This window comes from Melanaphis sacchari, unplaced genomic scaffold (assembly GCF_002803265.2).
Source record: "Melanaphis sacchari strain LSU unplaced genomic scaffold, SCAv2.0 Contig128_pilon_pilon, whole genome shotgun sequence".
Lineage (NCBI taxonomy): Eukaryota > Metazoa > Arthropoda > Insecta > Hemiptera > Aphididae > Melanaphis > Melanaphis sacchari.
The window spans coordinates 785320-808540 of NW_020270519.1; the positions used below are offsets into that span (position 1 = coordinate 785320).

At 28.1% G+C, this 23221-nt stretch overlaps 1 protein-coding gene across 1 annotated transcript; it reads right to left on the bottom strand.

The window, feature by feature from the left end:
• Positions 1 to 9440: 9440 nt before the first annotated feature.
• On the bottom strand, positions 9441 to 19704 carry LOC112591058 (neuropeptide CCHamide-1 receptor-like). Its single transcript, XM_025334709.1, has 4 exons — positions 19621 to 19704; positions 13621 to 13967; positions 12173 to 12628; positions 9441 to 10001 (listed from the first exon to the last, which is right to left on the bottom strand). The coding sequence occupies exons 2-4, from the start codon at positions 13876 to 13878 to the stop codon at positions 9492 to 9494; spliced, it is 1224 nt and encodes a 407-aa protein (XP_025190494.1). The 5' UTR covers positions 13879 to 13967; positions 19621 to 19704; the 3' UTR covers positions 9441 to 9491.
• Between the last annotated feature and the right edge of the window lie 3517 nt (positions 19705 to 23221).

Genomic DNA, 23221 nt, shown 5'->3' on the forward strand with positions numbered 1-23221 from the left:
TATTACGTATTGCTACCCGCGATATGATTATATAGATTGTCTAGTACACGGATTTCACCGCGTGAACTCGACTGAGGGATAAATTTATTCTGCGAACCTTGTCTCAACAGCTATAAATCAGCGGTGCGCCAATTATTGAAGGGAGTGCATTTTTCTTATTAGTAAAAACGTGTAACCAGCGGTTCTAAAGTAATCAAAATTATCGCGACGTGGTAAGAACAAGAACACCATTATAAAAGGTAATACACCGTTCGCGCGGTGGATGCAGTCATCGATTAACATAACTCTTGTCGCATAACCGATTACTGATTGATGAATGAAATCCAGAAAAATGATCGAAACATGCATTTTTATTCTGACGACGATTCCAAATCACGGAGACCCGTGACGGACAGAAAAAGCGACCGGAGGGAGGTCAGGGATATATGGCACGGTCTTCACCTGCAACAGAGCACGTCCACACACGTACAGTCTCGACTATTCCGCGGCCTCAAGTCCACGACTTACAACTTGTCCCACTGCAAGCACGACTTACAGCGTGCCTTTATTGACGTGACACGATGTTCACGTCGTCCTATTTCCTGCGCAGACGAAACTCACCACGATGTCCGGTTCCGGTGTCGTCCGTCGACCCACGCCAGCAGCAGTCCACCGACGGGCGGTCGGATCCACGAACCCAGAGCACGTAACCGCGGGTCCGGGCCTGCACGGAACACCAAGCAGTCGGCGTACCCTGGGCGGCCACGTAATCTCGTCGCCGGCCAACACGGTTTTCATCACTTGGTGGCGGCCAGCAGACCGGCCGCGTCAGGTTGCCGACCGGAACGAGGCTGCGGCGACGCTGCGGTGGCCGCGGCGGCATGGCGACGCGCAGCCGGCGCACGACGACAATAACAACAACAACAACAACGACCGCGACCACGACCACGGCGACGACAACACACACGTCCGAGGCTGGCGACTTCGCGTACATATGACTGTATAGCGACATAGCACACCGGTTCGGTTACACCGAACCGAACACCTGGCCCGGTCCGCCGCCGCCGCCGTCGTAACCCCTCGCCGACCGCGCTGTACCCGCTGCAGCCGCCGCGTTCCCCTCGTCATCGCGCCACCCGCGAGCCCCGATCGACACTCTGCCCCCTCCGCAAAACCCACAAACGCGCCGGCAGAAGACCCCGAGCACATGGTCTCTTGCTTCCGAACAACGATAACAATATCGACGAAACCGGAACACCCTACTACGTCGCAATAGCCCCTCGGCCCGCTACTGCAGCCGTGTCGTCGTGCGCGTGTAATAGGGCAACGGTTTTCATCCCGCGGTAACATATACCTACCCGTATTTTTTTTTTTTTTTACAAGAGGACGAATTTTTTTTCACTCTATTTTAATAATAGAAAAAAAAAAATTGTAACTCCGCCGGGAACGTTTAAAACCACCTCCCCCCCCCACACACACACAAACGCGAGTGCAGACGACGAGGGTCATCGGGCGACCGTGACGTTAACCACGGCGTACTATAATTTTATTTTGCGTTTAACGGCTGCACACGACCATAATTTTATTGCGTCATAATATCGTAGGCACGTCGCGGTGAATCGTGTTCGTTGTCCCATATCGCTGATTTTTTAGAATGATATCAATAATTATTGTAGTTGAATACGACACGAGTCCGTCTGAGAATAACCGGAAGTAACGAGAGACAACGCAGTCGATGCAGAATTTTCGTCAGACGATCGTTCTAACAATATATAATGATAAAATCAATAATAAGCATGTTTATCTTATGAAGTAATATCTCCCTTTCGATTTAGTCTTACAGTTGGCGACGTGGCGTCTATGAAATACTCTTATGAGTGCAGAAATCTGTGAATTAAAAATGCAAAGGTACGCGTGCGGCGCGGTACTATAATCTTCAATAAATTAATAATAATTCGAGGATAAAGTGTTTTAGAGTCGAAATCTGACAGAGCATGTTATTCAAAAGTTTTCTGTAGTACCATATTATTATGAATATTAATCGTTATAATGTAAAATAAAGGTCGAAATTTTTGATTTTACATATTCATTTATAGTGTATGCAGTTAAATGGGAGTAAAACAAAGAATTTATGCAAAAAAATGTATTTTACATAAAAAAGCATATATAAGTGGTTGGACGATATTCAACACGTTAAAGAATAGGTACCTGAGAGTATTTTTATTTTTGAAGATTTTATTTTCGTAATATCGACATAAGAAACATAGTTCACGTATATCGGAATTTTGATAATATTAATCTATAAATAAAATATTTACTATAATATGAGACATTTATACATCTTTCTTGGTTCTAATAAAAAATAATCACCAGATATTTCTTATCGGTGGCAATAGTACATCTTTTATTTCGTAACTATTCTCGTTCGTCGCGGTACGTGTTGATATTTGAGTAAGTCGATATATTATTGCTTATAAAATGTCTTCCCATTCGTACTACTATTACATACAAATGTACCGAAAACTTTTTTTAAAATAAATATTGAAAGAATATTTTGCATTTTAAGGACATAAAACATCATATATTTGGTATTTTAAAAGAATATTAAGAGAATATTTGCCTATTTTAAACAACACAAAAACATCATATTTTATGGATTTTAAGAAAATATAAATCCGACCTCTATTTATAAATTATAATATTGTAAACATTTAAATTGATACATTTACATAAATACATTAGAAATTCCATTAACCGTCAGTCATGAGATAATTGACGGTTAACAGAAATTTTGCAATAAACATATATATATATATATATATATATATATATCACAACGCGTATATTTTTGTATAAATAATAATACAACAATTATACAATACATAGGTTACTTGTGAGTCACTGATTAAATTTAATTAAAAAAATGTTCGTTCACGTAACGTTTATCGTATGTGTTAAATATTTCAAAATATTTCTTATACGCTTGATAGTCGCAGTGAAATCTATATATGTATATATATATAACGTTAGGTGCCGAAACGAATTATTCGCGATGGCTGTTTTGATTTTTGACGATAACAGATAACTGAGAACGATAGTTAATCGAGTTTCTACTGTATATATAATTTAATTATATGAGTGATATCTATGGAGAGAAAAACATTATACAAGTACTGTGTGAATATGTATGGACCTTATTCTGTATTCATACAGATATTGGTACCCATAAATATAAAAAAACGTAATACCTATCACGTTTTAATTAGATATACCTAATTAATAACTTTATTTTTATTAATACATGTTCGATTAATGCATATTTAATATTTAAAATGAGCATTTTTATCTCTGTATTTAACAAAAAATAACAAGTAGGCAATTTGTCTTTGTTTTTATGTAAATAAGCCAATTATTTAATTTAAATATGTAAAATAATTAATGCCGTAAAGGAATTAAATATTTAAATCATGGTTAACAAAAAATATTTTTTTTTTACAGTTGAGTCACATTGTACCATCTTAGTATTTATATGTCTTACATTCAGTTGCAGCTGCCTGTACGAAGGGTATTGAGCGGCTGTTCGCCGAAAGGGAAGATGAATCGTTGGCGCATAATGGTATGAGCTAACTTATCAATGGAATGTTTTACTTTTCACCCATAGCATTATAACAGTGCTGCTTGGTACCAAAAATATTTTTGAATTTTTTTTATAATTTAGTTATACTGAATGCCATTTTTTGAACGCTCATCACGTAATTTAACGTGCACAGTAAAGAAATGACAAAATTAAAAAAGAAAACGAAATTAACAGATGTACTTGTTTAAAGTAACTGTAAAACATTAAATAAAGATTTTTATTTTAATAGTTTAATGCTAAACAATTTTATAAATATTTAAATATAGGTAGGTACCTATATAGTTTTATAAATAAAATTTGATGGACATACTTTATGTTATGTTATTTTTTATTATTTACAAATGATTTAACAAATTTAAATAAAATAATTTGTAATAACTATAAACAATTTTTTTAATTTAATGCTATTAAAAACCACAATTTATAATTACACTTTACAAGTAAAGCATACATTTCTGAAAACATTATTGTATCCAATAAGATCCAAATTAACAAACTTATCATTTGTAAAAATTAACCAATGTATCTTATATAATTTATAATGATTATGTAAATATTATAATTATCTATAATTAGAAAAAACATTTAAATTAAATATGTCATATTAATATTAAATTTAATTTGCAGCATCTATAAAGAGCATATAAGTTATCTATATGTACTGGAACATACAATAAATTATATAATTGTATTATTTTAATATGTACATTGTACACGTCATATTATATCGGGCCCGGGAATTGGGCCACTATTAACCTTTTTTCAAAAAGGTATATGCGTATATGGTAATTGGGACACTTTTGTTTTACATTTATAATAGGTAGACCCGTTGATAGGGCCATTATTTTCAACAATTTTTATTATTGCGTATCCGGTAATTAGGCTACCATTAAATTTTAAATTTTAATAAAATAATATTTAATATAATACGTCACCTATAAATTGTTATGATATCTAACCCTTCAGTGCACATGAATTTTTATTCGAAACGACCGCGTGCATTATCTTATCAAAAATTAATAAATTATCCAAAATTAAATGATATAGAATAAGTAGAGACCGCCACCAAATAAAATAGATAAAAATAATAACCAAAAGCATAATTTACAGAGATTATAAAACATCACGATCGTTTAGTTGATTGCTAACTACATTATCTAAGTTTAGTATTAAAATACAATTAAGTGAATTAAAAACATTTTCAGATTATACTTTTGACACTTACATTTTGTGATGATGGTGTTTTCCTTCCGCATACACGGATGTTACATTCTGAATCGATAACTTGAATTACAATGCCGTCGAAGCTTTTCATTTGCATTTCAAAAATAATTTTTATATGTCACATCCAAATATTTATAATCTTTAAAAATGTTTTATTGGGAATTCAATCAAAGGTTTATATTAAAGTTAAAAACGTAAGAATATTAAAAGCCAGAAAATAAACTTTAATCTGAAAAAAATTATACTCTGATTGAAATTAAAAAATATGAAAAAAGAGAAAAATGAGATTTGAATCTGTAAAATCTGTGTCATTTATGTACTAGGAAAAAATAAATAAATGTTTTTTTTTTTTTTGTTTTAGATAGATAAAAAGTAACCCAATTACGACCGCCTGATTTATCATTATGTTTAATACATTAATTATAAATTATAATGAATTCGAAGGTGTCACGTAAATACATCGCGGTTAACTGGACACGGTAAATTAGGCGTCGGTGTAATATCGTCGCGCATTATATCGGTAAGTGACGATATATGGTTGCCGCCTATGTACAATATTAACAATATTAATTATTATATATGTGTGTGTGTGTGTGTTATATATTTGTGTATAACATATATCGTATGTATAATAACAACAATCCAAATAATTAAATATAATAATCAATAATACCTAGTTTAAATAAAATATGCATAGCTTATTGGTAAGTATAAAATATAATTTAAATCAAATTGTGTTTGACTGTCAAAATAGTTCTACATTTTTTATATACAAATGAAATCGCGCCACAGATAGCCAGCATAAAAATGTAAACAAATAAAGTTCTAAATTATAATTGCAACTAGAAATTAACTGCTATCCACCTAATCAATTTGGAATATTAGTAGTATTTAGGTCAAATGTTGAGGTTAATTTTTGAATACAAATTGCAAAATCTTTATATTTTTTTCTTTTTAAGTAAATGGTAATAAATTATTACTAATAATATTCCAGAAAGTAACACACCTGTTCGATTTTAAAAAGGTTTATATTATTTATAACACATTATAGGTTTTTTTTTATCGACAAATCGTCTAATCGCGAGCCTATCATTTTACCTATAATTTAGATACCGTAATATGGACGACGATAATATAAAACGACTATGTGATGCGCGACGATATTATACCGCGACCAATTCACCATGCCAAAATTACCACGACTAAATTACACGGAAACATTTATTTGTGTCCAGAAACCATATTATACAGAAAGACTATATTTACTTACAAGGGATATAAATATAATAAAATTAAAATTGTAAATACACTGCATTTACACTTTAAAATAAGTGTGTTTAGGATACGGTTTATACAAACAAGGTAAAAATCAAATTTATAATGTAAATGTAGTACAAATTGTAAATTAACTCAAACAAATTAAAGTATCTTAAATTTTAAAACTTTTTTTAAACGTTTATGTAAATATACCAATTATTATCATATTAAAAAAAAAAAAGTAATTAGAATGCCAGCATTATATATTTTATATACTGCGTTTTAAGAATCATAAAAAGTTGTGAAGAAAGATTGGATTTTTTATTGACCTTTTTTTCGTAATTGTTAATTTCATACTATTTCAATAATATAAACAAAGATAAAACTAACAATTTAATTTAATGTCAAAGGAAACCATATTATAAAGCATTCAATATACTCGGTCATTTTATTTAGATAACTGTAATGAATTTAACTTAAATTAATTACATAATATACACATTTACTGCTAAATAATAAATATTAATTTAAACATAAACGTCTGCATAACTGCATAATAAACTTAAAAACAATTCTGTATTTAATAATTCAATATAATAAATAACTATAGCCGTTATAATATATTGAATTAAGAATATTTAGACATATTATTATATATACTTACCACTATTTAAAAAAAAAATGTAATTGTACCTAAAAAAACTACTTCTTAGTTCTTTTTTTCTTTTCATCACTAATATAATTGTATAAATGTATTAAATATAAATAGTTTAATAATATTCATAACATAATATGTACCTACACTAAATATATTATATGACAGTTATTCAACCAAAATATTTTCAATCATAATCTATGAAATGCTATTTAATTATGAACGATTGAAATTTGAAACAAATGCATTATATTATACATATTTTTAATATGAACTATTATTGTCATAGAAATAAATACTAAACATCATAATGACAATGTTTAAGAAATATTCTGAAATATTAATATGTTAAAAACAGTTATGCAACTTAGTACAGCAATTATATTTTAATTAAACACTTAGATTCTTTAAAATAACCAAGTTATAAATTTTGTACTAAAGTATTTAGTTATCACTTATTTCATTTAAATAATAAAAACATCTGTAAAACGTTAAAAAAAAAAAAAATATTTATTAGTTTATTATAGAATTATATTCAAATATCAAAAAATGAAAAATTCCATTTTAATTATACATAGAATCTATGTCATAGATTGACTTGGTTGTCTATGACAATGTACGTATTACATAATATTAAGCAATAGAATAGAGAAAATTGTTTTTATTTCTTTAAAATTGTCTTAATAATCTATATTTATTAGGTATTCTATAATAATAATTTATAATATATTAATAAACATATTAGATGAGGTATGAAAAGAGAGCCTACAAGGAAACCTGAATATAATATAAGCATTATGTGAATTATATGTAACATACAATTTTTTATTTTTTAACAATCTGTAAACTATAATGATTTTCAGTTCATAGATTGTTTTTAAGAAACTGTACTTCATATAGTAATTACAAGAATTTTTCAAAAGTTCTGAAATTAATTATAAATATATATAATATAAATGTTAAGTTTAATAATATATTATTATATTATATAATTTATATACGAGTGAATATGAAATTATATATACTCAATATGTACATATTTAGATACTACATAATAAATTTCTTAAACGAACACATCAATAATTTTCGAAAAATAATCACTAATTACTAATTACTACATGTCTATTGTTTATAACTATGTTTTAATTTTGGTATACAATAGTACTATATTATGAATATTATGGTAGCAGAATTAAATAATTTTTATTCATCATGTTCCTTTGTCAAATAATTGTTATTTTTTACACAAAAAAATAGATATAAATTGATATCAAGCTTAAATTTATTTTCAAGAATATACAATGAGTAATTGAATATTGTTAAAATTTAAAAGCAAACGAATCAAAAACATCATTAATATTAGTAGAAATAGAAATAGAAATTTTTAAGTCTATAAAGTTGTTAACTTTTATTCAATTGTTATGAGTTTAAAGTTTAGTGCTGTGAAATATTTGAGTTTTTACTTTTTAACAAACTTAAGTCTATTTATTAATATAATATACTGTATGATGTTTGAAAATATTTTCCCCTAATCCAGAATTGATGAAATTGTTATCATGACTTTTTTCACGACAAAACTTAATATTGGTAATTGGTACCTATTATATAATTTGTGATTTGATATCATTACGAGGGTGGTGAAATGGTGCGTAAAAAATTACAAATTAATCTAGAATATTCTATAAATTATAAAAAAAATACACATGCACAAATAAGTTTAAAGATATTTTTCAAACTTTAAATTAGATAGATAGCTAAATAACATACTGAATTAAATTATAGTTAATTGGCAATAGCTTCCTTAACGTGTAGATATATTTAGAGGCATCTTATTTATTATTAAATAATTATATTTAATTTTAACTATATATGTTATTATGATGTGCAATGTGCATGTATTGTATATATTGAATAATTGTATATACGATTATATGTATACATAGGTCCTTAAAAACAAGTATTGTACTAGGTATTATAATTTATAGCGCAAGAATAAAAACAAAAGTACAACCTATTTAGATAAATTTAATATATAATGTTCGCTGGCTTATAAACGAACCAGTGATATTGGTCGATAGTATAATAGTTGCCATTTGGACTTAGTATTTATTATTCATACATTATATATCGGTGTTTTATAAAAAAAATCGTTTTATAACGATAACCGAGTTGCACAAATACTGGTTTACGCGTATATTTGGTAGGTTCGTCCTTAAAATATCATTAAGTATTCGATAAAGTAATACTGATCTACTGCAAGAAATTATACGTATGTCTTTCTTATTTTTTAGGGATTAAAGTAAAATTATTTGGCGTTTGTGTTTTACTAAACATAAAGTCTTAATCCTTTGTAAATATACTATTTTATAATAAGATAACCTATAGCAAATAAATAAAATAATTAATAAAATGGTACCTATTTAAATTTTATAAATTCACAGTTTTCCATTAACGATATACGTGTATATGCAGTACGCGTGAATAATTGGTCCAAACTGGTGGCAAATTTTCAATATGATTTTTTCCAATATGTCACGTAACGTGATCTGCCCATTAAAATATAGTATTGTTTATAATCGAAATGATTATTATTTAATAATAATAATAAATTAACTACAATATAACGTGTAGAAAGGTAAAACTAAAAAAAAAATAATTTAAAACAATTTAAAAAATAGTGTACTCGTACAAGAATTATGACAAAACATTAAAATAATTATGAAAATATGTTTCAAAATATTAAATAGATAGCGATAACCAACCCTTTTCCACCATTTGTTGAGTGTCCTTGACTTTTTGACCTTCGGTATTCGTAATCATATTAGTAAAAGTCTTATTACTTCTATTTTTGTTTTCAGCTGAATGCATCGATGGCAACATAATGAACTCTGTAATTTTTACGTCTCGGCTCAGTGTTTCGTTTTTTTTGATCACAAATAAGTTGGATTCTGTGGTGGTTGTTGAAGATTCCACGCACCACCAGAATAGTTGTTTGTCGAAATGCTTGCGGAACGTGCCGCTCACCAAATACAGGGCAATGGGGTTGATACAAGAGTTCATGAAACTCAGACAAAATCCAACGATGCGTAATACGTGCCAGAAAGTGTTATACTCTTCCGTAGAATTGGGGTAGTTGTAAAACCACAGCATGAAAACATGATGAGGTAGAAAGCAGATGGCAAACATTAACACGAAGGCCAGCACAGTTTTGGCGATCTTTTTTCGAGCTCGCACTTGACGTATTTGTCCCTAGAAAATACAATAAAACACCAAACTTTATCGTTTTTGTGAGAAAAAGTGTAAAAACGGCATTTCAAGTCGTACTTGACATTAATATACATTTTAACAACTAATCATTACGTACACACACACATATATATATATAGTTTGATCATGATTTAAGGTACTACTACATATCTCAACTAGATGCCCTTGTATTGAAATGAATATTTTAGAGGGCCTAAAGGGTACTTAAATACACATTTATTTATGATTTTCAAATTTTACGCAATACAACTTAAATTTTTAAACGGAAACATTATTTATTTATTTTTACATATTCGGATAGATTTTTTTTTTTTAAAACGCTTTTTGTATAAAAAGTTTTTTCCTGTTTATAAAACTGACCAAGCTAGAGAAATAAACATTGAGTTAATGCATAATTCGTGTTTAAAATATTTCACATAAAACCACTGAAAATAATAAAATAAATGTTTAATTTACCTTATCTATTTACAAATAATAATTTAATGATATTGTATGTTATCCGAATGAATATTTCTAGTATGTAAACGTTTTTATTTAGTTGATTGCTATAAAATGATTAAAATTTTAACTATTTTTATAGTGGAATAAATTCTATTTTATTTTTCCATAGTTCTAATAACGAAAAGATAATCAGATAATGTAATAGAAATAATAAAATGAGCTTAAAGTAATTAAACATTACCTATTTTTAGTGTACAATATTTTTTATTTTTATTTCGACAACTGTAATAATTAAATTTATCTATAATAAAATAGTCATAACCTTCTAATAATAGTAATATTAATATTATAATACAAAATAAAATGTATCGAATAAATTTATCTTATAAATCTTTCAAAATGTCCACCATAATGTATAAGTTGTCTCAAAAATTCAGTCGTAGTTGCCGTCTTGATTAACGCAGTCAACTAAATAAAAACGATCACATACTCGTGACATTCATCCGAATGACGTACGACATTATTAAATTATTGTTTGTAAACAGTCAAGGTAAATTAAACATTTGCCATTTTTTATTTCCGGTGGTTTTAAGTGAAAATTTCGTTAAACACGAATTATGCATTAACCCAAATGTTTATTTCTCTAACTTGGTCAGTTTTATAAACAGAAAAAAACTTTTTAAACAAAAAGCGTTTAAAACAAAAAAAAATCTATCCGAATACCTATGTAAAAAATAAAAAATAATGTTTCCGTTTAAATAAAATATCTAAGTCGTATTGCGCACGCGCACACCAACCGTAAAAAAAAATCGAAAATCATAAATGAATGTGTATTTAAGTACCCGCCAGACCCTCTAAAATATTCACTTCAATACAAGCCAAGGGGAAATGGTATTTTGCGCCAATTTTATTACTTGTAATTTGCGTCACGAATAGGTACATTTGAGTACGTATGTAATTTGCGCCAAAATATAAAAATATAACAGTATTTTGCGCCACATAAACAAATTAATTTGGTATTTTGCGCCACGACAGTATATTAAATGGAATATGTAATTTGCGCTACACTTTATACTTCAATTGCAGTTAGAATTTACCAGCAGATAAATTTATTGATATCGCATAGGATATACAATACTACGTACCGACGCGTGTCTAATATAATTTTTAAATTGATTTTGATTTTATTTTTATATATTTTATTACTAAACGAAAATTTACTTATTTAATGTACGAGTACACGGAGTTTGTTTTACTTATATACATTTATTTAAAATTATAGCATGACTGATTTTTATATGTTTTATTACTAAACGAAAATTTACTTATTTAATATACATGAAGTTTGTTTTACTTACATACATTTATTTATAATTTTAAAATTAGTGGTGTCAATTATAATTATTTTAGTAGGTACTCAATGGTACAGATTACATAATGCCTTTTTATTTAGTTTTATTTGACGCAAATTACAAATTTAAAAAGTGGCGCAAATTACCAAAATAGATTTTTAAATGTGGCGCAAATGACATATTTTTTTTATTTTTTTTTTTTTGGTTGTTTTTGGCGGAAATATATACGCCCAAGTCAAGGGGTAATTCAGCTGAAATATTTAGTGATACCTTAAATCACCATCACACTCTGTATATAGGTGTACGACATTGTAGGTACATGATATATCGTTAAAATATAACATTACGATATAACCACACCTGCAGTTCGCCGGGCATGTTGTTGGTGGTGTGCAACAGGTACCGAGCGATGAGCACGTAGAAGCACGCGATGACGGCGAGCGGGACGGCGTAGTAGACGAGGAACTTGACGGTCACCGCGACCTTGGGATAGGCGGGCCCGAGGTGCTCGGAGAACGGGTAACAGGCCTCGAACAGGGTGACGTTGTGCACGCGGAACTGGCGGACGTACGAGAACCGGGCGGCGGGCACGGCGCACGCCCCGGCCACCGCCCAGATGGCCGCGGCCACGGTGAGCGTGAACCGGGTGGCGAACCGTCCGCCGACGGACGTGTGCAGCTTGCGCATCGGGTTCACGATGGCGAAATACCGGTCAGCGCTGAGCGCGGTCAACGTGAACACGGACACGCCGATCGACACGTCCTTGGCAGTCTCCGACACCTTGCACACGGCCAGTCCGTACGGCCACGTCGAGAACTGCGCCGGACAAACAAACGAAGTCATTGTTATTGTTATTATTTGAACACGGACAAGTGCAGCGCGCGCAGCACTGCGAACGGGCCAAAGTCGGTGCGGATTTTAGACTTTGACGCGTCGACGATCGAGGCAAACGAAAACGTATGTAATGTGCCGAGGAAAATGAAACAATTATTAAATTAAATCGGAAACCAATGGGCAATGGCCGGAAAACATGACGCGCCTGCACACGACACAAGCGTTTTGTACTTCACACGATCCTCTATATAGATCGGTACAACTAAATCCGATTCGTTACCAGGCGTAGTGGCGTCGCTCTCCAAATCGACTATTCGAGTAGGTACTTCTATTTGCTTCACCTATACGTGTATGCAGAAACGAAGTTAAGACATACATCGTTTGTAAAACCGATACATTCCGTCTCTCTATTCGAAATTTCTCTAGCGAAAAATGCCGTTTCGACAGCTCCACAAGTACAAACCAGACGAAAAGTTCTAACGGGAGATCGGAACGTTAATGGTCGGAGAATGTCAAATATATTACGTACTCGTACCGCTCAAAACTTAAAGACGCGTTCGGGAAAAACTACGGTTATCAATTAGATATCTCAGACGCTATATCTAAAAAAATATATATATAACGATAAAATACATTCAAGTCAAAAAAAAAAAAATTAATAAATAAACTAAAGCGCCTATTTTCGAAAAGTATTATTATCCGATTTGAAATCATAAATCGTTTTAGATTCTGATCAGAGCGATATTTAAGTGTACGGGGAGCTGTTTTAAACAATCATTATTATATTAAATCCAAGTTTATCTTCGTCTATGTATGTTTTGAGGGTGAAAAGGTTGTGAGCGTCATCGATCACGTCGCACGTAAGTCTTACACGAATGGTACCTACGTATATTTCGTGTATTTACTACAATATATGCTTGTGTATCATACGATCGCGTATAATATGATTGCGTGGGATGTATAAGAACTCTTACCGTGTAGACGGTTGACGTAAACGGCACGCAACTGACGATCACTAACAAATCGCCGAGCGCCAGATTGATTATGTAGATATTGGGCACGTTCCTCATCTGCTTGTTCCGGACGAATATCAACACCAACGTGACGTTGCCGATCATGCCGACGACAAATATGATTGCGAACAATGCGGGAACGATGTACGTTTCCGGTCTTTCCGCGTAATCGTAATAATCGTTTATCGACAATGTGTTGTTGGTGCTGATGTTTGTCATATCGATGGCCCTTTTTAAGTTTTGCGGCCGCTATCCAAAAGCTCGTACCCGACAACGCACGTCGCACACCGAGCTCGCGAAAACGTCACCTGCACAAAACGTAATCGTCACACGCGAGCAGAAAACTTTGCATCTGCAGAAGATTAGAATTCGTTTTGCTCGTTGCAGTACACGACAATATTTTATTATATTCTCAGTAGAAATCGGTCAAATCGTCACGTGTATATTATCACACTTGAATTTAAACTTTCGTTGTTGCGGATAAAATTCAAACCATACCATTCGGAAAATTGTATTACACAGGTAATTTATAAACGAGTATATGAAAAAAACAAGATATTTTCCACTTCAGAGAAAATGTATAAATCACATAAGTATAATATGTTTTTGTGTTTTCGTCATTATTTTGCAATTTAGGTCAGGTTAGATACCTAAAATCTTAAATTAAACCAAAAATATGATACATCGTTATTTGCTGTTCTGCATTACTGTATTAACTGTAAAGTAATGTGTAAAGTAATATATTAAAATGAGTAATGATATTTTAGCGTTACTCAAAATCGGCTAGAGTCAGAAAATCAAAGTACCTGTAGCCAGTTAAAAACATATATACCACATAAATGATATATCATTTAATATAATAATTATATAAGTATATGTTAAAAAAATAATAAACGGAAAATAAAATATCTAAATTCAATAGTATTTCTATGAAACTCTATAGACTGTAGAATTAAAGCCAAGTTCAAATAAGTACCTACTGAGGATAGAATGGACATCGGCTAATTGATAAATAAAATTGGTTTGTATAGTAAAATATGCAAATTGATGAATAATTATTTAAAATATTTTTCAAAATTTAAAACGTAACACTCATACTCATTATTTTCATTACTTTCAGCTTAAATATTTAAAATGGAAAACAAAACAAATCTAGTGAAAAATAAACAATTAAGACAACACTACAGCCGTACGCGTACACTTATAAACAAATGACAATTGTGTTGGTACCTTGACGGTTATAGTTTCTGACTTCTGATAAATTAACTATATATTTTCATCTAATTTTACTTTATTTTACGGAGACGGTCGACGAAACATCAATAACAATATTACGATAACGATATTATTGTAAAAATATTATTATACTCTATATAGTTAAATAAATAATATATATACTTTAATACTCATAACTTTAAATATTTATATTCTTGGAAATATGGAAAACAAGTATAATAATAGTATTTTATACTATTGTGACTTTTATTATCCATTAAAAGTCTATATAATATGCAAAGACACAATATTACAAATTACATATTATTATTATTACTATATAAAATTATACAATAATATAATATGTATTCATAAACCATAAACGAGTGGTTTGATTTATTATTACTATAATAAATAATCATAAATGTCTTAAATTATTAATTTTTTACGAGAGTAATTTCCTTAAAACTTCTATTCAAAGGTTATTAATATTATTAGGTACTTCTTAAACTTTTGGTTAAACAACTTTTAAAGTTAATTATTTGTGTGGAGAAAATATTCTCTGTTAGCCAATATTGTCAATACTTTAGAAATGAAATAAAGATTTTTTTAAATCGCCATGTTTAAAAATTTACTATAAAAAAACAAAATATTCCCAAATGTATGATGGCCAATTCCAAAAAGTCACTAATTTTATAAAGAGTTTATAACATTTGTTAAGCTTTTTAAGTGGAACTTTAATTACGTGTATTTAATGTATGACAGATGGGTATACTCAGTTAAATTCAAATTTGATTCATAACTAGAGTACGAATTATCATATTTATTATAATATGACGATAGTCCATTATTATACTATAATCTGATTGAGAAGATACAACAAAGAACTGTATTACATCATGAAGCTAGCACCAATAACAAGTTTTACTAAGGGCCAAAGGATACAATGGTTAGGCCAAAACAGTTAGAGTAGCATTGAAATGAAAACCACTTGGAAAAAGGCTCAGAGAAAGACCTTGGAAATGATGAGTTGACATGAAGAAAGAAGATCTGAAAACCCTGGAAGTGGAGGATCGGAAAGAGGTAGTACAAGATAGAGTAAGATGGCGAGGAGTAGAAATGGCCGTAAAAACTTTAAGAGATCATACATTTCAAGAGAAAAAGAAGAAGAAAAAGAAGAAGAAAAGTTTCTAAAAAAGATAGTAGCGGATACTTACTAAAAATTAATATTGTCTACAAAAGTCAAAATTCTATTAAATTTTTGAAAAATCTTACGTAAATATGTATTAATGTAGTACAATTAAAGCTAAAGAAGTTAAGCATAATATTTAACACAATAATAACAATCAAAAATGAATCGGTCAATGTCAATCGTTAATAACATTGTAAGATTATTAACCATTGCAGACAAACAAATTGTATACGTTGCGCGAAAATTCGATGTTATTTGTATGGAAATATAAAATATCGAGTCTCGTTTTCACACTAAGCATTTTATGTTTTATTTATGTTCTTTCTCTCTCTCTCTCTTTATTTCTCATTCTTTCTTTCTCTTTCGGTGTTTTGCTACACAGTACACATACATAATAGCCAATAGAGAATAAGTAACTAATTGCATTGGGGAAAAATATAAAATTAAACGTCAAATGTGAATTGAGGTTTAAATTATGTTACATAATAATATAAATTATTTATATGTACATGATTGTGCTGAAGAATCAAATGTTAATATTGTTAGTTTTTATCTACTACTCATAATTTGATTTATATTATTTCATGAATAACATATTGTAATACTATTAATGGATGACAAAAAAAGATAGTAAAAATGCAATGTTTGGTTTATGTTTTTTATGAAATTTATCTACTTCAAACCGGTATTTGTATAAATTTTGAAGTTTATTGGAAGTAGTGTCATTGGACACTCCCTTCCCTCAAGATTTCATGTCCTGTAATATTCATATCATCATATTTACTTATTATATAGATTGTATATAGATTGTAAATTTTCTTAAATAAAAAGTTTTGAAGTTATATAACTACTCTAGCTTCTGATTATTTATCTAAGATTTATATAGTATTATATTGGTTTGTACGTATTTACTATTTAGTAAACAAACGGAATAAAAAATTCACTTTGTTGCTAAATATAATTTTTTCTGTTCACTTTTCATTTATTAAACTAAGAACTTAATTATAAAATAATAAGTTTAATCTTAATAAAATAATAATCAATATTATTATATTATAATATTTCCAAAATATTAAATTGATTAGTAATCACTAATTTATTATTGTCTATGATAGGTTAAGTATACCCTTTTAAAAGTGAAAATATTTGCATAATATTATTTATACGTAAATAAATTGGTGTTGATAATATTTTATACAAAAATATGTATATAAGTACTTTATACAATTAAATTCATAATTAATTTAATAAAATTTGTTATTTTTTCATTACGTAAAAATTCAAAACATGGTAACAACAATTCTTTATAGAATATAGAATAGATATAACACTTAGATTTAATGACTCTAATGCTGATATAGATATATTCCAGAAATCCTATAAGCTATAAGAATAATCATAATATTTGAAATACACCTGAAAAAGTAAGTAGGTATCAATAGTAAAAAAATATCCTTATAAAATTGATAGATAAAAAATAGACATATGAATAGGTTTGGTTCATTAATTGTTGTAGAATACTGGGACGTAGACTTCTCAGCCGACCCATATACATTACATTTTGAATGATAGGTAGTTTTGCATTTATCACAAATAAGTATAGTTATTTTATGCAAATAAATTGTATAGATACCTTTTAGAATCGGGATAGTAACATATTCTGTAGTGATTTGAAATACCCCAATTAATACACATAGATTAATTAGTTGCAATTTCAGAATTAAATGAATTCACTATGAATATAAAATAATAATTAACATAATAAGAAATTAAGAACAGACTACACTCACGATTTGTACAGTTTAATTGGATTAAATCACTAACTATAATTATAAACATTTATGCAAACTTATATGATATATAATTATAATATAGAATAATAATATTATAATGCATTATATTTATATTATATCACACAATTATTTAAATTGCTGATACTGGAATAATAATAATAATAAAACATAACACATTAATTCATTACTCTAATATACTATAGGTACTTACTTAAGGAATAGTATTTCCCAAAACATGTCATTTAACATACGAATTTTTTAAATTAATGTGAAAAATAATAAAATAATACAGGTATTTATAATTAATGAATTATGTCAAATTTAAAACATCAATTTAAAAACATAAAATATTTCCATTTGAATTCTTTGACTCACGCTTTATTAGACAGATAAACACATAAATCGAGGAAAGTTATTAAACTTTGTGCTATTATTTCAGAGTAATAACTCTTTTATAAAAAAATGAAAATAATTAACTTTTTCCTAAAATAGTTTATTGTATTAAATTTAAAATAATACAATTAGAAAAATAATTCATAGTTTGCTAAAAATTTGAAAAACTTTATAATATGCTTAATATTTTATATTTTATATTTTAAAAACATATCTTAATATACAGCAAATATTAATATAAAAATTTGGTTAAAATGTAAAGTATCTACGAATGTTTGTTTTTCAACTTAAACAAGACCAATTTTATCAGTAGTTGAAAATTTTGTTTAAAAAGTTCTGTTTTCTTAATGACAAGAAAAAACACTGAGAATTTTTAATTTCTACCTCCTAAAAGTACCAATTACATACCTACACTTTTCTATCAGAAAAGATATCGAAGCATTTTCCTACTTTAAATCGTGTATAGACAGAAAAACAACGTAAAATTTTAAAATTGTAAAATCAACTCGGTCATTGCTTTACATAGACTTGAAATTAATAAATTTAGCGAAAATATACGTATATTACTAAATTATTAATTACCTAATAACAATTTAAATCTAATAATAATCATATATATTACTTTTATTTGAGCCTCTTTGAATCATAAATTGATAATCTTAAAACTATATGATAAATAAAAAATATATTATTGAATGGTAATAGCTGCTATTATAAGTACAGTAAAGTTTCGTTAATCCGAACACAGGCTAATCCAAAAAACAAGGTAATCTAAACGGACTTGGAAATTACCACATCGCTATATTAAATACACACGTGTATCATAATTTTATTCTAGGCTTCTAACATATTAACTGGCTATTTTATACAATAAATTTGAATGATTTTGTCGATTTTGATTGTAATCATTGTGTTTTTCAACAACGAATTTTATGAATTAATACTGCTGTATGGATAAAGATTAATTTAAAAATTTTAATTGCTAGAAAATTGATTTTTTTTTAAGTCATAAGTATAAAGCAATCTGAACAAATCGTTAATCCGAATGATCTCTTTCCCAAATCTCGTTCGGATTAATGAGACCCTACTGTAATAATATTAATGTATGGTATAATAAATTATAAAAAATACTAAAATACCTATTTAAATGTTTTTTCCATATTAATAAATTTAGTTTTATTAAGCCAACTGTAAACAATCTTAACTTCCAATACTTTACGACAGTACTGTAAGTCATAAAAAATTTAAATTAAATTAAATTCTTTTTAAATTTTAGTCAAATTTTTGTTTTTAATATTTTTATAGTTAAAAATGCTTAAAACAGTGATATTATTTAATAGTATGTATTAAAAAATGTATTATACTTACCGAATTAACTTATATTGTAATAAGTAAACAATTGTTAGCCCCGGACAGGGACTAAAGGAAATCTTGTTGTTTTATTAACTGGCAATAGTAATACTGTTCAAGTTATATGTGATAGCTATAGTAGAGCTAAACCGAGAATTGCGCACAGACCCTTAGCCGAGAGCTCCCGAACACTCCCGGTAGGAATCGAACACTACAATATTGAATTACGATTATTATTTTCACATATTTTATCAACATTTTACATTATAAAATTGACATTTTTATTGTATTTTTAAATAATTGATACATATATGATTGTTTTAAATGTTAATGTACTGAAGTTATAAATAGTACTATTGTATTATATTAGTGTACTTGTAGTATTATTGTATCACAGGCAATAATATATATTTATATAACATTTTATTTTAACGTGTTAAAAAATAAGTTATTCTAGTGTGATATAAAAGTTTTGAAAAAAATATAAACATGTTCTATAAAAAAAAAATTAAGTATATAATTGTACCTATAATATTTATTACCTATATATTTTTATATTTTAAATTTATAACTAATAATAGAAAACATTTTATGATATCAAAATTAAAGTAAACGCGAAATAAAATACGATAGGTATAATATAAATTTTTTTATATAGGTACTTTAAGTTATAAAGCAGTGATAAATCTTTATTGCTTATATATTGCGGACAGAGCATATTTATTATTAAGCAAAAATAAAAAAATTAAGCAGTATACAACGATCGAATGTTGGATACTTATTTTTTTTCTTCGCTTATCTAAGCTTAAATCGATGTTTAAATTATTAATATAAATTTAAAGCATAATATGGTATGCTAAATATCGCTAAATTAATAATCATTGTATTTGAAAAACGTTTATGGGCAAAGTTTGTCAGCCTACACATTATCAAGTATATTTCATGATATATTTCATTATTACCTATCAAAGTATATAATTATATATTTATTTAGATTTTTTGAATTGAACTACTTATGAAATCACGAAGAACCTAACTTAGTATTAAATATAAGAGTGTAGAATAATAAGAAATGCATCTTATCTCATAGCTATTTTTAGATTTACGATAAAATTTTCATTTATTGTGCATTTAACAGTATGTCGTTAGTTTAGTTTATGAGAAAACGCGATAATATAATGTTATTATTTTATTATTTACGTAATTTATAATGACGGCCCTCTCAGATATGCGGTTCAATCAGCGTGCGTTATTTAATTTCTTGTCGCAGAAAATGTGAAACCAGTCGATATCTATTGGCGTTTTTCCGTGACTTATGGAAACAAAACTATTGATATAAGTTCTGTTCATCGTTGAACATGACGGGTTAAAGGTTTTAAAATTGGAAGTCATTATTGCCGATCGAGATCAAAGTAGACGCTCTGTGATGGTTACTGATGAAGGCCACAAACAAAAAATCAAAAATGAATCTATACGTTTTAAAGAGATACTAAAAAGTCTAAAAAAAAAAAAAGGATTAAACATGTCAGACCGAATTTAACCCAACTATTGCTTCATCGCGACAACGTGAGACCTCATTGCAGCTGTGTCACAATAGAAGTAATTGAATAGCATTGAATTGCTGGGATTTCAAGTTATTTTACATCCATCCTACAGCTTTAGATTTGGTCTCGTGCGATTTTGTTTTTGTTTCCTAAGCTTAAAGAATATCTCAAGGGTAAAAAATTCAATTCTAACGAGAAAGTTAAAGCTGAAGTAAAACGATAGTTCAATGATTTAACTTATGAATTTTATTTGGACGATATTTCTCGACTAGTAAAGGGTTGGTAAAAATGTATCATCCTAAAAGGTAATTATGTGAAAAATAATAGTATATCAATAAAGACACGTGTTTTAATTCATTATTCTATGTATAATAGTTTTAAACCAATTCTTTAGGAGGCATTACTTATCTGCCTACTCTCTTTTAAGCTTAAGATATACAAACTGAACATTTCATACATTTTTAACTATAAAATAATTTGCAAACTTTTGTTATTTCGACGAATTTTATTAGTATTTGTACTAATTTATTAGATTATATTAGATTGGTAGCTTATAAAAGAATAATTTTAAAAAAATCATGCCCATGTATAATTAATATTTTTAAATAGGTGTAATAACACTTTATGAGGAACCTTGTATTTAACTTTTAAGTTTTTACCAAACGCAAAAATATTTTAATTGGCATTTTAGAAAACTAAATAATATTAAAAATTAAAAATGTTTATTAACAAGTCAAAAAGAATCAGTAAATTTTAAAATTATACCATTTATTTAAAACGATAATATGAACATTTGACGATAATTAAAAATATCTAAAATTATAGGTTTTTGAGTTACCTACATAAAAAAAAAATTATTTATTAATAACTGAAGATTTCACGAAAGAGTAAAGTTGACTGTTTTCCTTACTGTTTTTTTATATTCTTGGTTACTTTTAAAATTATAGGGAAATTTTTACTTTTAATATCACTCCCCCTCCATAAAAATACAAAAACAAAGTACTAACTAGATACAATTTATTATAAAAAATCACTTTTTAAGCTGAAGGCTGAACCATTTACTTTGTTTTAAAAAGTGATGACAGTAAACGCATAATTTAATAAAAACACATTGTAATAAAATCTATTAGTCAGAATCTAAAACAAAATTGGTAGGTTCATAGATTTCAGTAAAATAAGTAGGATTGTACAAAAAGTATCTAACTATCTTAACTAAAGTAAAAAAAAAGTCTCAAAGTAAAAAAATTGTAATAAAAAATATTAAACATTCTTAAAAATAATATTATTTGTAAACATTTATATTTTCAAGATAAATTAATATTATAAAATATATAAGTAATAACTAATAACATGTTTTAAACGGTTGCCTTGAACTTTACTTTTTTTTTATTTTGTTTTAAGATGTAAGACTCAAGACTTGTATTCATTTCAATTTGTATGCTTTACGTGAAAATAATAAAAAAAAATACAAGAAAATTAATTTTGTTACTTACCTGTCTTACCTACTAAATGTAAAAGAGAAAAAAAACAAAACATTCTGAATAATATAAGATACACTTTGGTTTTTCTCATCAATGTTTTTAACTTTGAAATTACGTGATTATATTGAATATTTTAGGATTATGAACTTTTTGTTCCGTCTTCTTGTACTCTGTATGACTTGAAATTATTTTGACCTTCTTTCCTAATCTGAGCTGAAAAATAAATTCGTTGTCATATGACTATATGAGACCCTAGGATAAGATAATACCTTAAAAAAGTTAAGTGTAAAATTGAAATGTAAAAAAAAAAAAAAAATACAAAAAGAAACCTATACCTACATAAAAGTGTATCAATTCTGATTATTTTTATTTTTTGACGATCTAAAATTGAAAAAAAATTTTTTTATACTTTCGACTGAATTGAACTACTGTTAAAAATATGAAAACCTAATAATAATAAATTTGACATCCTTCATAATACTTTTGATGATTATTACGAAATTCCTAAAATTTTTAAGTTTATTTTATTTTTATTAAAAGGAATGGCATTTTTAAAGATAATTATATCATGGAAAATCAATATATTGGCAACAC